At 37.5% G+C, this 13,158-nt stretch overlaps 2 protein-coding genes across 2 annotated transcripts; both read right to left on the bottom strand.

Moving 5' to 3' along the window:
- Nucleotides 1–212: 212 nt before the first annotated feature.
- LOC131613248 (protein COFACTOR ASSEMBLY OF COMPLEX C SUBUNIT B CCB3, chloroplastic-like) lies at nt 213–1,453 on the bottom strand. The gene is made up of 3 exons (XM_058884937.1): nt 1,318–1,453; nt 1,164–1,213; nt 213–820 (listed from the first exon to the last, which is right to left on the bottom strand). The coding sequence occupies exons 1-3, from the start codon at nt 1,370–1,372 to the stop codon at nt 314–316; spliced, it is 612 nt and encodes a 203-aa protein (XP_058740920.1). The 5' UTR covers nt 1,373–1,453; the 3' UTR covers nt 213–313.
- Nucleotides 1,454–2,117: 664 nt separating this feature from the next.
- Nucleotides 2,118–2,867, bottom strand: LOC131650043 (uncharacterized). The gene has a single exon (XM_058919787.1). It carries the CDS (start codon nt 2,865–2,867, stop codon nt 2,118–2,120), a length of 750 nt encoding a protein of 249 aa, XP_058775770.1.
- Nucleotides 2,868–13,158: the final 10,291 nt, after the last annotated feature.

Genomic DNA, 13,158 nt, shown 5'->3' on the forward strand with positions numbered 1-13,158 from the left:
ATGATAGGATCATTGGTAGGAATGTGATGAAAGGGTTCTTGTTGGATAACCATAAAATAAGTTTTGTTGAGAGCGAAGTAGATCCGTAAGGATTTAGATGTGAATATTGTTGTAAGTTTTACTAAGGTCTTTGAATAAACATGTTATGTACTCTAAGCGTTTGAGTTTTTGGGCAGAAGTACTCAAAGAACAAGAGCATTTTGGAGGGCATATGCAAGAAGGAGTAGGTCACAGAGATTCAAGCTCACTCCAAATTATTAAACAATGATTTCTATATAATGTATTACACAAACAATCACACCAAATATGCAAACTAATTAACTTGTTGAGAAAGAAGAACTAGTAATCCCTGTGGACCTACTAATATTTCGTTAAGAAAACTAAGCAATCCAAACCAAACCACAGGAGTAACATCCACACCAACTAGAGGTGGAATCACTTTCCGAGTAGGCACGAGAAGTGGCTCCGTAGGAGCATAAGCTATAACATAAGGAAACTTTCCCACAGGAAGTTTTGGATACCAAGACATGACTATTCTCGCAATAAACAGAAAACCAAAAGCCGAGAGGAACGGACCTAGAAATCCAATAGCGAATTTCACAGTAGCAGGATCAAGATCCGCGAGAATCATCAACCTTGTCACGAAATCCGTGGAAACATGTAAAGTGTCCGGTATGTTGAGGTTGAGGCTATTCAAATTTGGATTCAAATCAAGACATTTCTGTGCAGAAGCTGCTCCAATTTCTGTGTAACATGAACAACATTGCATGATTCGTGAACTTCCATCGACATTTCTTTTAGTAGGATGCTTCAAACTTTTCTGTAAGAATTAAAATGCCAAACAAGGTTGAGATAGGTTGATATCAAATGATAATTTACAGTATGGAAGAAAATGCATGTTTCAAAGGTTAACATTTGCTCAAACAAACTATAAGGAAAATTGTTACTTTGGAATAAATAGAACAAAAACACATAAAGAAAAACAAGTGAATATACTCCAACCTCAAACATTCTGAATCCAAAACCTAAGAAAGTATCAAATGTCAGAATCCCCTAACATATCGGTTCAATTTAACTCAATATACATGAAATATGTATTAATAAGGTAGAAAATATAAAAAATGTGAGAGTTGTCAGAGAAATTTGTAGATAAGAAAGCTTACCCAGATGCCAAAGCGAAAATTGGCAGGTTTGAGTATTGAATGATTTGGTCCTACAAGAATGGAAAAATGGAAAGAAGAAAAAGAGTGAAGTGAAGTGAAGTGAAGGGTGGTTTTGATAAGAAAAGGAGTAGAAGAAAGATGAACAGTTAGTTACCTGCGTTTCCCGTATGGAAGGAGTTGAGATTGACAAGATAAGATTGTGTCGCCATTGTTATTGGTTACCAACCACGACAGTAATCAAAGATAAGAGGGAACCTTCTCTTACATCCTCAACAAACATAAAACTCACTTTAAAATAAGATAGAAATGTTGGTAAAACTCTTTTAAAGAATATATAAAATTCTTATTAGATTTTTTTTTTATAAAATTTTTAAATGAAGCTATATTGAAACAAAGAAAATCGTTACAAAAGCGATAAGGGGACATACACCGAGACCCTATCAAGAAGAAACGAATCTAAATAGACAAATTAAGCTGATTCTTTATAAAATCTGCACGAAAATGCGCAAAAATGGAAGAATAGTAAGTAGGATCAGTTAAACTAAGACCTAGGTTAGCAAAAACATCACACAACTCTTTCCTTCCCTAAAGATATGAGATACTATAAAATTCCAAGATGAAACTATATTTATACAATTAACCCAACGATTTCTAATATGCCACAAAATAAAAAAGGAGACTTGAACGCCTTAACGACCGCCATAGATTCAATTTCCAACAAAAAATAATTTCAATTATTCTCATGGGCGAACTCAATTGCAAACATCGCACCGGAGAGTTCGACAATGAGCGAAGTAGAAATACCTAACCGAATGGAAAACGCACCAAGGAATCCTCCATCAGTATTACGCACAATACCGCCACAAGGAGAATTTCCAGAAGGAGAAACAGCAGCCACGTCACAATTAATTTTAACCCAGCTCCTAAGAGGAGGCTTCCAAATAACTAGAAAATTCACGGAGCTTTGGGAGGACGAATAGAAATGTGGAAACTCTTAAGGATCATAAAATCCTGCATATCCAAATACGATTCATCTGCATTGTTCCCATCTATGGAGACAACATCCAAAATACAAGATATAGAGTAAGAAAAAATAAAGCCAATGTTTTGGAATCTAACCTTGTTTCTAGCCTGCCAAATGGCGTTAAAAACCGAGATTACCGTAGCATAATGTAAGACTCTACATTGTCCCGACGCCTTCTTGCTGAAAATCTTCTTCACATCTTCCCAACAATGAATAGAATCGTGAAACCAAAACATAGAACCAACCCAAGCCCAAAGCCAAGAAGCATACTTGCAATGAAAGAACAAATGATGGGATGTTTCCTCGTCTTCGTTACAAAGATCACACCGAGATGGTAAAGTAAAACCTCTTCTTTTCCATTGATCATTCGAAGGTATCGTATTGTGAATCAATTTCCAAACCATGCAAGATTTTGAAGGAGGAATTGCTTTCGACCCTATGCAACGCCACCAACCCAAAAGAATTACACAAGGCCGCTTGAAATCGTAGCACATTTTAGGAGTACACTCACCATTTGAAGAGTGGATCCAAACTCTAGTATGCGCCTTAAGATCATGAGGAATATAGACCTTACGAGTACGCTGCTGAAGCAGAAGAGGAATGGGGGAAGAAGAAAGAGAAAAATCCCAATCAACATTCGTAATAATATAACTCACCTTATGATCGACCAAAGCAATCATATCATCAACCTCAAGATGTAAAGAATCCCCACACCAACTGTCAAACCAAAGGCTAGTGGAGTAACCATTCCGAAGCACCAAACTGAGTGCTCCATCACAGTGACGTTTATATGAATTTATTTAAACTAATAAAATATATTGAACTATGCTTGTTAGGTAATATATTTGTAATATTATTTTAAAATAAATAAATAAAATATTTATTTTCACCAAAGGACATTTTAAATCGAGTTGAGTATGTCATTCATCCATATTTAATTTAATATAAATTAGGTCAATTTCTTAAATTCGAATATCATCCGTAGACAGATCAAAATAATGAGATATTAATTTGATGAAATTGAGAAGATTCAAAAATAAAATCTTAGACTCCAAAATCAACGAGTAATTCAAGTACAATTCACAAGAAGTCACTCATTTTAATTATTCACTTCAATCAAATAATCAACATTTTTTAAATAATCAACATTTTCAATTTATATACCATAATAACCATATTTTTTTCATTATAAACCAAAATATTCATGTTTCAAACAAAAAATCATAACAAATAGGAGGCGCCACTGATAGTGACGTATGCACTAAAAAATGTGCATAAACGTCATAGCCCCTGACACATGCATTACCAATGTGCCAATAGAACTGACACATACACTTTTGACCTAAGGGGAGGCGCCACTCCCCCTAACACTTACGTGTATTAAGTCGTTTTGCATTTTTTTAAAGAATTGAAAAGGAGAAACCTCAAAGTGGTGATTTGTGTGTTACTCCATCCGTCCTAAAATAAGTGTCATGATTGACACTTTCACATAGATTAAAAAATGTTATAAATAAAAAAGAGAGAATGATAATTTTACCAAATTATCCTTATTGGTTATTGGTGTATTCTAATTATCATTAAGACAATGTGAGAGAAATGTAAGTTGTGAGTATTAATTAGAGGGTACAATTGGAAGATAAAAACTAAAATTACATTGGAAACTAAAAACGACAATTATTTTGGAATAAATAATTTTTATAAATGTAACATTTATTTTAGGACAGATGAAGTACTATTTTTTTAAAAACCTCAAAGTAGCGATTTGTGTGTTACTATTTTTTTAGCGATTTGAAAAGGATGGTGAGAATAGAATGGTGATTTGTTTAAATAGAGTAATAAAATAAAATAAGAATTAAAAGTAATAAGTGAATTTGGTGGGATGAAATAATGAAGTGGCTAAAAAAATTAAATTTATTAAGTATAAGTCATAACTATACAACGTTTTTAGACTTGTCAAGTCATGTAATTTGATAAGGTAACCTAGAAAACAATGTTTGGATTTTGACACTGAAACTCTGACCCAACACATGGTGTCTTGGCTCTTAATGAAGTGATAGACCACGCGAAAAAGGCAAACAAGGAGTGTTTCGTTCTTAAGGTTGACTTCCAGCAAGCCTATGATTGTGTCAGCTGGCAGTATCTGAGGTCTCTACTTCATAATTTTGGTTTTGGCGACAAGTGGTGTAAATGGATGGAGGCGTGTGTTTGTAACAGCTCGCTATCGATTCTAGTGAATGGAAGCCCAACAAAAGATTTCAAAGTGGAAAGAGGTCTTAGACAAGGAGATCCCCTCTCCCCTTTTCTATTCACTCTAGTAGCGGAAGGGTTGGCGGTCTTGATTAATTCAGCAGCTTCTTTGGGCAATTTTGAGGGCTATCGAGTAAACAACAATGTGGAGGTGAAGATGCTACAATTTGCAGACGATACGGTGATTATAGGGAAAGGGAGCTGGAAGAATTTGTGGACTATTAAGTCGATTTTTAGAGGTTTTAAACTAGTTTCCGGCTTAAAGGTGAACTTCTATAAGAGCAAGGTGCTGGGTGTCAATGTGGCTGAAAATTTTCTAGATGCAGCCTCACATTTCCTTCGCTGCAGTAGGGAGAGTTTTTCTTTTAAGTTCCTAGGAATTCATGTTGGTGTAAACCCGAGGAGATGTTATTCTATGTCTTTTTACAAGTCTCCTTTGAAAATAATCAAGGAAATCATTCGTATCCAAGGCCGGTTCCTTTGGGGTGGTTCGGAAGATAAGAAGGTTATAAATTGGATTAGTTGGCACAACATATGCAAACCAAGAGAGGAAGGTGGTCTGGGGATTAAACATATTGGACATTTCAATAGCGCTCTCTTGACAAAATGGAAGTGGAGGATCTTGAATGAGAGTGGGTCCTTATGGAAGTCTATTCTTGTAGCTAAATATGGAGATGTTAACAAAGTGGTGGTGTTGGGGGCGGATCACAAGCCAAAAAGGAAAGATTCGGTCTGGTGGAAAGATATGCTAGAGGCGAGCTTGTTATACACTAACGATATTGATTGTTTTGCAGGTAGTATTAATTTTCGTTTGGGCAATGGCAGAAACATTCTCTTTTGGTATGGAAGGTGGTTCGGTGGTTCACCGCTCAAGGGGCTATTCCCTTTGCTCTTCAGCCTATCCAGCAAACCGAAGGGTACGGTCAGTGAAATGGGAGTCAGTGTTGGAAGGTCTTGGCAGTGGGACTTTCACGTGGCTGGTTCGGCTCTGTTGGACTCTCCAGAAGCAATGCAAGAGGCGCTTGAGCTTTTGGAATTGTTAGGAGGCATTGGCCCTGCTGTTGGAGAAGAAGATATTATCAAATGGTGGCCTAATTCTGATGGTAACTTTTCAGTTAAAAGCTGCAATCTTTTATTTAGAGATCATCATTTAGAAGTGGGGGTAGAAACAAAGAAACTTTCTGCAATTAATTTATTCTGGCGCTCTAAACTCCCATAAAAAATTAAGATTTTTGGATGGAGGTTGATGTTAAATAGGCTACCGTCGAGAGACCAATTGAGTAAGCGGAACATCATTCAGAGGGATGAAGACAAAGTCTGCATTTTTTGTGATTCTGAGATGGAAGATACAAAACATCTGTTTTTTTCTTGTGTTTTCTCTAAAAAGGTGTGGGAAAAAATTCTTGAGTGGGTGGAAGTTATTTTGGTAGGGAATGTGACAGGGGCGGATCATTTTCTACAGTTTGTCCTGGTTATGAAGAGTAACATCAAAAAGAGGAATTTGTGCCTTTTTTGGCTTGCAACGGTGTGGATGCTTTGGAACACAAGAAACAACTTCATCTTTAACAATACTAGGATTGTTTTAGATGACGTTATCATTAATATTAAATTAGTTTCTTGGATTTAGTACTCTATCGGTCTGAAAAGTGGCGGTATGTCGTCTTTTTATTATTGGTTACAAGCTCCATTGGAGGCCCTAAAAACTGGTTAATGTAATTGTTCTTTGGTTATGTATTGGGTTGTGAGTACCCCTAGTACTCACCTCAAATATAAATCTAATTAATCTTTCTTATAAAAAAAAAATGAATACCACTATGACATTGTTTATTTCAAACAATAGTAAATTTATTTATTTGTTTTACAATTGTAACATTGTCTCTAACTCAATTGTACAACTATCTGATTGGACCCATCACATTTTACAAACTCAGTACACATAGGCGCTGGGGGAGTGACACCTCCCCTTAGGCCAATAGTGCATGCATCAGTTCTATTGATGCACTGGTAGTGCATGTGCCAAGAGCTATGACGTCTATGTGCATTTTATAGTGCACCACTACCAGTGGCACCTCCTCTTTACTGTAGTTTTCTTGTTTGAAACATATGTATTTTGGTTAATAATGAGGGAAAGATGATTATTGTGGTATTTTAATAAAAATGTTGGTTATTTAAAAAAAAATCTCAATCACACTATTTTCGAAACAATTACCCGAACCATTTCCTTACTCAATACTTATCTTGATTTTCATCCACTTTTCACCCAAATTGTGTAATTCTTAAGCTTTTGGGTTTTCCCTAATTTTACAAAAATGCTTTGACCTAAGTTGCTTATAGATATGAAGTAAATTTATGATATGAATGTTTAAAGATATATATTTTTTTGTTAATATGACTGCATAAACCTTTAATATGTTAACCCATCTGTTTTTCATTTCTCCTATACCCTTAGTTTAATTGAAAGTCATATTTTTCCTTTTGTTCTATTTTTTGCTATATAGAATGTTAAAGCCATTTGAAATAGTCAAAGATGTCGATAACATAAAAGAACTTTAAAAACTTGCGGTCAAAGACCACCATAAATGGATTGTGCTATGTAACAACAAGGAACCCATGGAAATAACTTTAATTGATAAAGATGTAAGAAAATTTAGAAAATTTCTTCACCCACCTCCTAACCTTCCTGCCCACCCGTGGTGAATTTACAACACTACCCCTTGTTTCGGAAGTTCATTTTCGAAAAGGTACTTTTTTTTTGAAAAAAAGGTGTTTTCGGAAATGTATCTCCGAAAACGTATTATTTTTAATATAAAATATTGATTTCGGAGATGCATCTCCGAAATAAAGTTACATTTTTAGAAAATGTGGTGTTTCGGAAGTTCATCTCCGAACGCACCCCCCTTGGAGGAATTCGGAAATGAACTTCCGAATTTATGTCTGGAGAGAAGAAAAATGGAAAACAACAACGATTCGCTTTATTTTATCGGGTGAAGATTACAACGATAATATTACTGAAAATTAAAGTTACATATTGTTGAACACGGGTAGGTGGGGATGAGTCAACATTTTGATTACGTCGTCCGCCGATCTTTGAAGTTTCGCGTCCAACTCGATCGGGCCTTTCGAAGAAAATCGGTCGAACGTTGTCCACAAAACCGCTAAATCTTCGTCGTTCTTGATCTCAAAAGGTGTGAACTTATTGCCTCCCTCGTCGTTAAGCGATGGCGAGCGGTACTCGAGCTTGACAACCTTTCGATTCTCGGGATAGCGCAAAAGCGTGTTGAGCGACGGTATCAACTCCGCAAACGGCGTGTCGCACGAGAAGCGAAATTGGAACGGCATCGGGTAGCCGGTTTCAAAGTAGACGAATGCTAGGTGGGGGTAGGTTTGTGTCATTTGTGTTTTGTGGTGTGAAAAGGATGAAGAAGAGTGTGTGGTATTTATAGACTTATTGGAGCATTGATGGCCCAACAAATCTTATCCTGCATCAGGGGACATTTCGGAAATGAACTTCCGAAAATAGGCTCCAGACATGTATATTTCGGAAGTTCATTTCCGAATTATGCAGAAACAGACTTAAATTTTACATTTTGTTGATTGCTTAGTGTGTTGTGTAAATTGAACAAATGGAATTCAAAATATACATAAATTACACAAAGATGACATAAAACATACTTATATTATATATGTATTGAATCGGTCCGATTTTACATGATAAACAACAATACATACAAAAAATGATCGTTACAAACAAAAACGATTCAGAACGAACTAAAATTCACCGAACCAATCGGTGGATCCTAAGTCCAAAATAGGCACGTTCTTCGACCGCTCTCTATTTTGCTCGCGCTCTTTGCTCATCATTTCTTCAAACTTCGCCATCCTCGAAACGAACGGATTCGGCCAAATCTCCGCCTCATTTGAACGATGTGCCGTCCATTGACAAGAAGTAGCCGGTATAGGACAACCCGGTTTCAAAAACACTTGAACGAAGTGCCGCGATCGTAGATACCCGATGCATATGATGTGGCCCGACGCGTCCAACGGCGGTCGACTATGAAGTGGAAAGAAAGTCTCACTTAGTCCAAACCTCGTCAAATCGATACACACCATATCATACACACTTGCTATTAGATGACCCATATCGGGGAATGACATCCACTTCGAAACCGGAGCGATACCGGTAAGTGATGGAACAAGTGCATCATGAATTTTTGCAAACTTTTCTTGATTTTCATATAGTCGGCCGTAGATGTCCCGATACGAAGTCAACTCCGCAATGAGTTCCCGTCGGACTAAAGTGTGATTATTTTCCCCTTTACCGAGCAAACCCGCAACGGCCCGATATCTACAATTGCCGTCGCCTCCAACATCAACGATGTTATCGATATATTTGTGCATAAAAGTGGCATCTCATCAATGTAGACAATTGGCGATTTTTTGATCGGCGGTGTACGAGGTGGCTTCGAAATACGGGCTCCTTTGTTACCACTACACTTAGACTTCGGTGTCTCATGAATTTCCGGGAACGATGCATCAACATGTTCAAAGTAGGAAGGAGATCGTTTTGTTGACGTGTCATCTTGTGTAATTTTGGACTTTTTCGGTGCACCTTTCGTTTTAACCGGTTGAGATGGCGGTTTCAAATCGGTGGTCTCCGGAAATGCGATCTTTCGCAATTGTTCTTTTATGTGCATTTTTGTTGTGTCGTCCGCTTTAGCATACTTCTCCATTATCACTTCCAACTCGTCGGAGATGGTGATTTTGGAGTCATTTTCTTTCGGCGGGTCAAAATCATCAAAACGAAGTTTCTTCCAATGGTCGGCTACCTCATCCATGCGTATGGGTGAATTCAAATTTTTCTTTTTTGCAAGTATACAAGCACACGGAAGGCCGTATGTAGTTCTAATGGTGCACCCACATAATGAACTATCCGTCCCCGTGGTCTCCGACCGCTTAGCTTCATGAAACAAAAAATTCAAACCCGTTCGAGATATGTTGTAAATCAATTGGGAGAATAGAATTTGGCCCTTATACCGGTGTTCCATAACTGTCTTGCTCCGACCGAACGATGTTTGAATTTCATTGTGTTGATTTTCAAGCATTTGGTTCACGGTGTCCCATCCGCGACACAAATCTCCCTTGCTATCACCCAACCACCTCTTGAAGACCGCATGTGCGGATTCAACTCGGTTAGTCGTGGTGAAACCAAGATGTCTAACCCGATTTGTCCAAGCGCACACGACTTTTTCTCTAACTTTGTCAAGAATGGTGGATTCGACGTAATGACAAAAAGTCTTAATGGAACCACACAAAGACCTAAAGTGTACAAATTTCTCGGTATAATCCTCTTCGGAGTATGTATCCAAAATTCCCCTCCATGTCGCCATTATCCTATCAACCACAACACCGGCTTTGACAACTTTACCATTTTCATCCGGCCTATCTTTTGTCCCAACCGCGGGTTTCAACTTGCTTCTCACGTTGCAAGTTATGTGATACCGGCAAAGTAAAGCGGTAGATGTCAGGAAGACGGTATCAACCGCATTCATCAAAGCATTGTCCCGATCGGTGACAATGACGTTTGGCATAACCTCTTGATCAACTAACAAAGACTTGCAAATTCCCAAGGCCCACGTAAAGTTGTCTTCTTTTTCACACTCCAAAAAAGCAAACCCCACCGAATAAGTCTTGTCCGTCGAGGTCACACCGACGATCTCTAGAAGAGGAAGCCTATATTTGTTTGTCTTGTACGTCGAATCCATGACTAGAACGGTTGGAAATGTGTTGAATAATTTGATACTTTCGGGATGAGTCCAAAAAATATCACGCACCGTAACTTTATCCTCGGAGGTTCGGAAGCTTGAAACATATTTGTTATCGTCTAGTAGTTTCAAAAGTTGTTGCATTTCCGACCGAGGGCCCATATTCAATACTTTGAGATTGTGCCGTTCATTGTAAACTTTCTTGATATTTGAAACGCTATCCGGATTCTTACGCTTCAAATCGGCAAGTATGTTGCGAGGCGCCACTTTGACTATCGTTAGGTCCGATATCACATTCCTCTCTTCGCGGGACAAACGACACGCCATTGGATGCCCGTGTAACTTGACATCCAAGGCATGATTATGAATTCCACAAATTACGGTTAACCGCCACAAATCATCAACCCTCCGAGTAGCACGCAACTTAAACGGACACCCGCACTTCCTCGATCCCGTGTCCTCGTGTTTTAGCACCCGGTTTGATTGTACATAACTACCACCCCGTTCGCAATTCAAAACAACGAAAGCTTTCCGCCTACTATTTCCGTTGTCCGACCTTAAAATAACAATTCCAAATCCATGTTTGTGAGCTTCCTTCCGAACCCAATCAATCAATTGTTCGCGACTACCGAAGCTCCGATCATTTGTAAAATGTTGCCGAACATCGGCCGCATCGATCATAGGAATAACGTCAATAACCGGGTCGTTATTAACGTTGACAATTTCCGGAACTATGCCTCCATCGTCTTGCACAATGTTGTCCGGATACACCATACCTAACAAATGAATAAATTAGCAAAATTGGCCAAAACTGTTTTTTTTAAACTGCCAAGGCATATTTCGGAAGTTCATTTCCGAAATTTATTAGGTAATATATTTCGGAAATGAACTTCCGAACCATATCAGTTTTCAGCATAAAATTTATTAATCAATGCAGTGAAATAGGGGATGAAATGAGTGATGTTTACTTGAAATTGATGCTTTCTATGCTCCCTTTAACGTGATCAACGGTTTGAAACTTGATTTTAGGGCGAAAAATGGATGGAGATTGATTGGGTTTTAGAGAGGGGTTTGAGAAGTTTTGGAGAAAAATGATGAAATAGTGAAGGAGGGAAATTTGTATATGCAGCAACAGTTTCGGAAATGAACTTCCGAAAATATGCACGGATTTTGAATTTTTTTGACTTCGGAAATGCACTTCCGAATTGTGGAAATTTTTTTTAAAAAAAAGCGCTTCGGAAATTCATTTCCGAAGCAGGGGTATTTTGGGATTTTCGCTGGGGGTGACCCCCATAGGGAGGTGGCTAAAGAAATTTTCAAAATTTATATCCTTTATATTTTTTAATTATCTTTTATATTGTATTTTATCTACCACTTCTTTAAGTCTTCTACTAACGATACTATCTATGTTGTAGAAAAATGATATCCAAGTCATAAAACCAACCTCCTATAAAACCGCTTTTGATATGTTATTATATGTTATAACAACATATAAACTATGACAAATTTTCAAGTTTAGAAAAATGATATGTTGTTCAAGACATTCGAACATACTTATATCCTTAATGGACTAGTGGAATAATTGTTGATGATGTTAATAAACATACCATGCTTGATAAAATTTAAAATTTGTAGCGTCCTATTTGGCAAAGTCTTAGGTTAGGGAGTCCATCACCTAGAAAATAGGCCGCATGGACGGAACTCAATAGAGCCGCCCATGCAGTCCTCCCAACACAGTAGTTAAATAAGAGAAAGTCCTTGTTGACTCCAAAAATATAGTCGGTCAAATAATCCTTAATGAAAGGGAGCAGTTAAGACCATGTCTAGGGAGTCATAAATACTATGCCTATGAAAACTCCTATAAATACAATATCTCTCAAGGAGATAATGAGACTCTCAAGTAAAACATACTTACATACATCCAACACTACTCAGAGAGAGCTGTGCTCCGAATAACCCTAACAACATCACTCTAACCGCCTGCCCGCAACCTAGCAACGTTGGCCTCCAGCTGGGCCTCTCACCTCACGCGAACTGATCCTCCTTTAAACATCCTAAAAAAATCACCACTCAAAGCTACTCGCCATCGTGAGCTAATCCTCACCCTCAAACTTGTAATATATCTACATTTCATATTAATTATTCTGTTTCTTATATTATTAATTCTTTTTACATCTTTTTTCAGATGTCATTTGGATGGTTGATGATATATGGTACATACAAATCCATTTTGTTAGTAAGAAGAAACAAGTCAACTTAACTCTGAAGGATTTAGGGTATTTGTCTATATACTTATGCTTTTCCACTTTTCTTCTATTTTAGTTATGGTGATGTTTAAAGAACCTTTTTACAAATTTATTGCTAGACACACTTTTACTCTATAAATTAAACTGTTTTACACAAATTGTTTTTCATTCTCAATAAATATATTGCATTTTAGTCATTGTCTTTATGTTTGATTCAAGTAGGACTAATTGATATACACCATTAATTATGTTAGGACAATAGGGAGTCAATATGAAAGAGCATTTTTACATTAGGTTCTTTCTTTATGAGTAACACATATTGTGAGAGACACACCATATATTCACCCAAAACCTTAAGGTGATGGGTGGGTGAGTTATCTTACTTATAAAATGCTCAATCTCCATTTTTATAATCAATGTGGACTTTCCCACACTTGTTTCTCAACGTTTCCAACTCACACTTGTTTTTCTGAACACCCCCCCTCAAGTGTGAGTCTATCAACAATGCTTTCCCTCAAGCGAAAGCTATTTCATCCACATAGATTTGTATCGTCGTTGACACTTTTTTAATAGAACATGACTCCTACCCACCGCCATGTGGGGAGGACTTTCGATACAAGTGAGTTGGTTCTTCACTCGAACTAACGACTCATGATATCATTGTTAGGTCATAGATTTGTATCGTCGTTGACACTATGACTCCTACCCCCCGCCAT

This window comes from Vicia villosa, linkage group LG1, assembly GCF_029867415.1.
Source record: "Vicia villosa cultivar HV-30 ecotype Madison, WI linkage group LG1, Vvil1.0, whole genome shotgun sequence".
In the NCBI taxonomy this organism is placed as follows: Eukaryota; Viridiplantae; Streptophyta; class Magnoliopsida; order Fabales; family Fabaceae; genus Vicia; species Vicia villosa.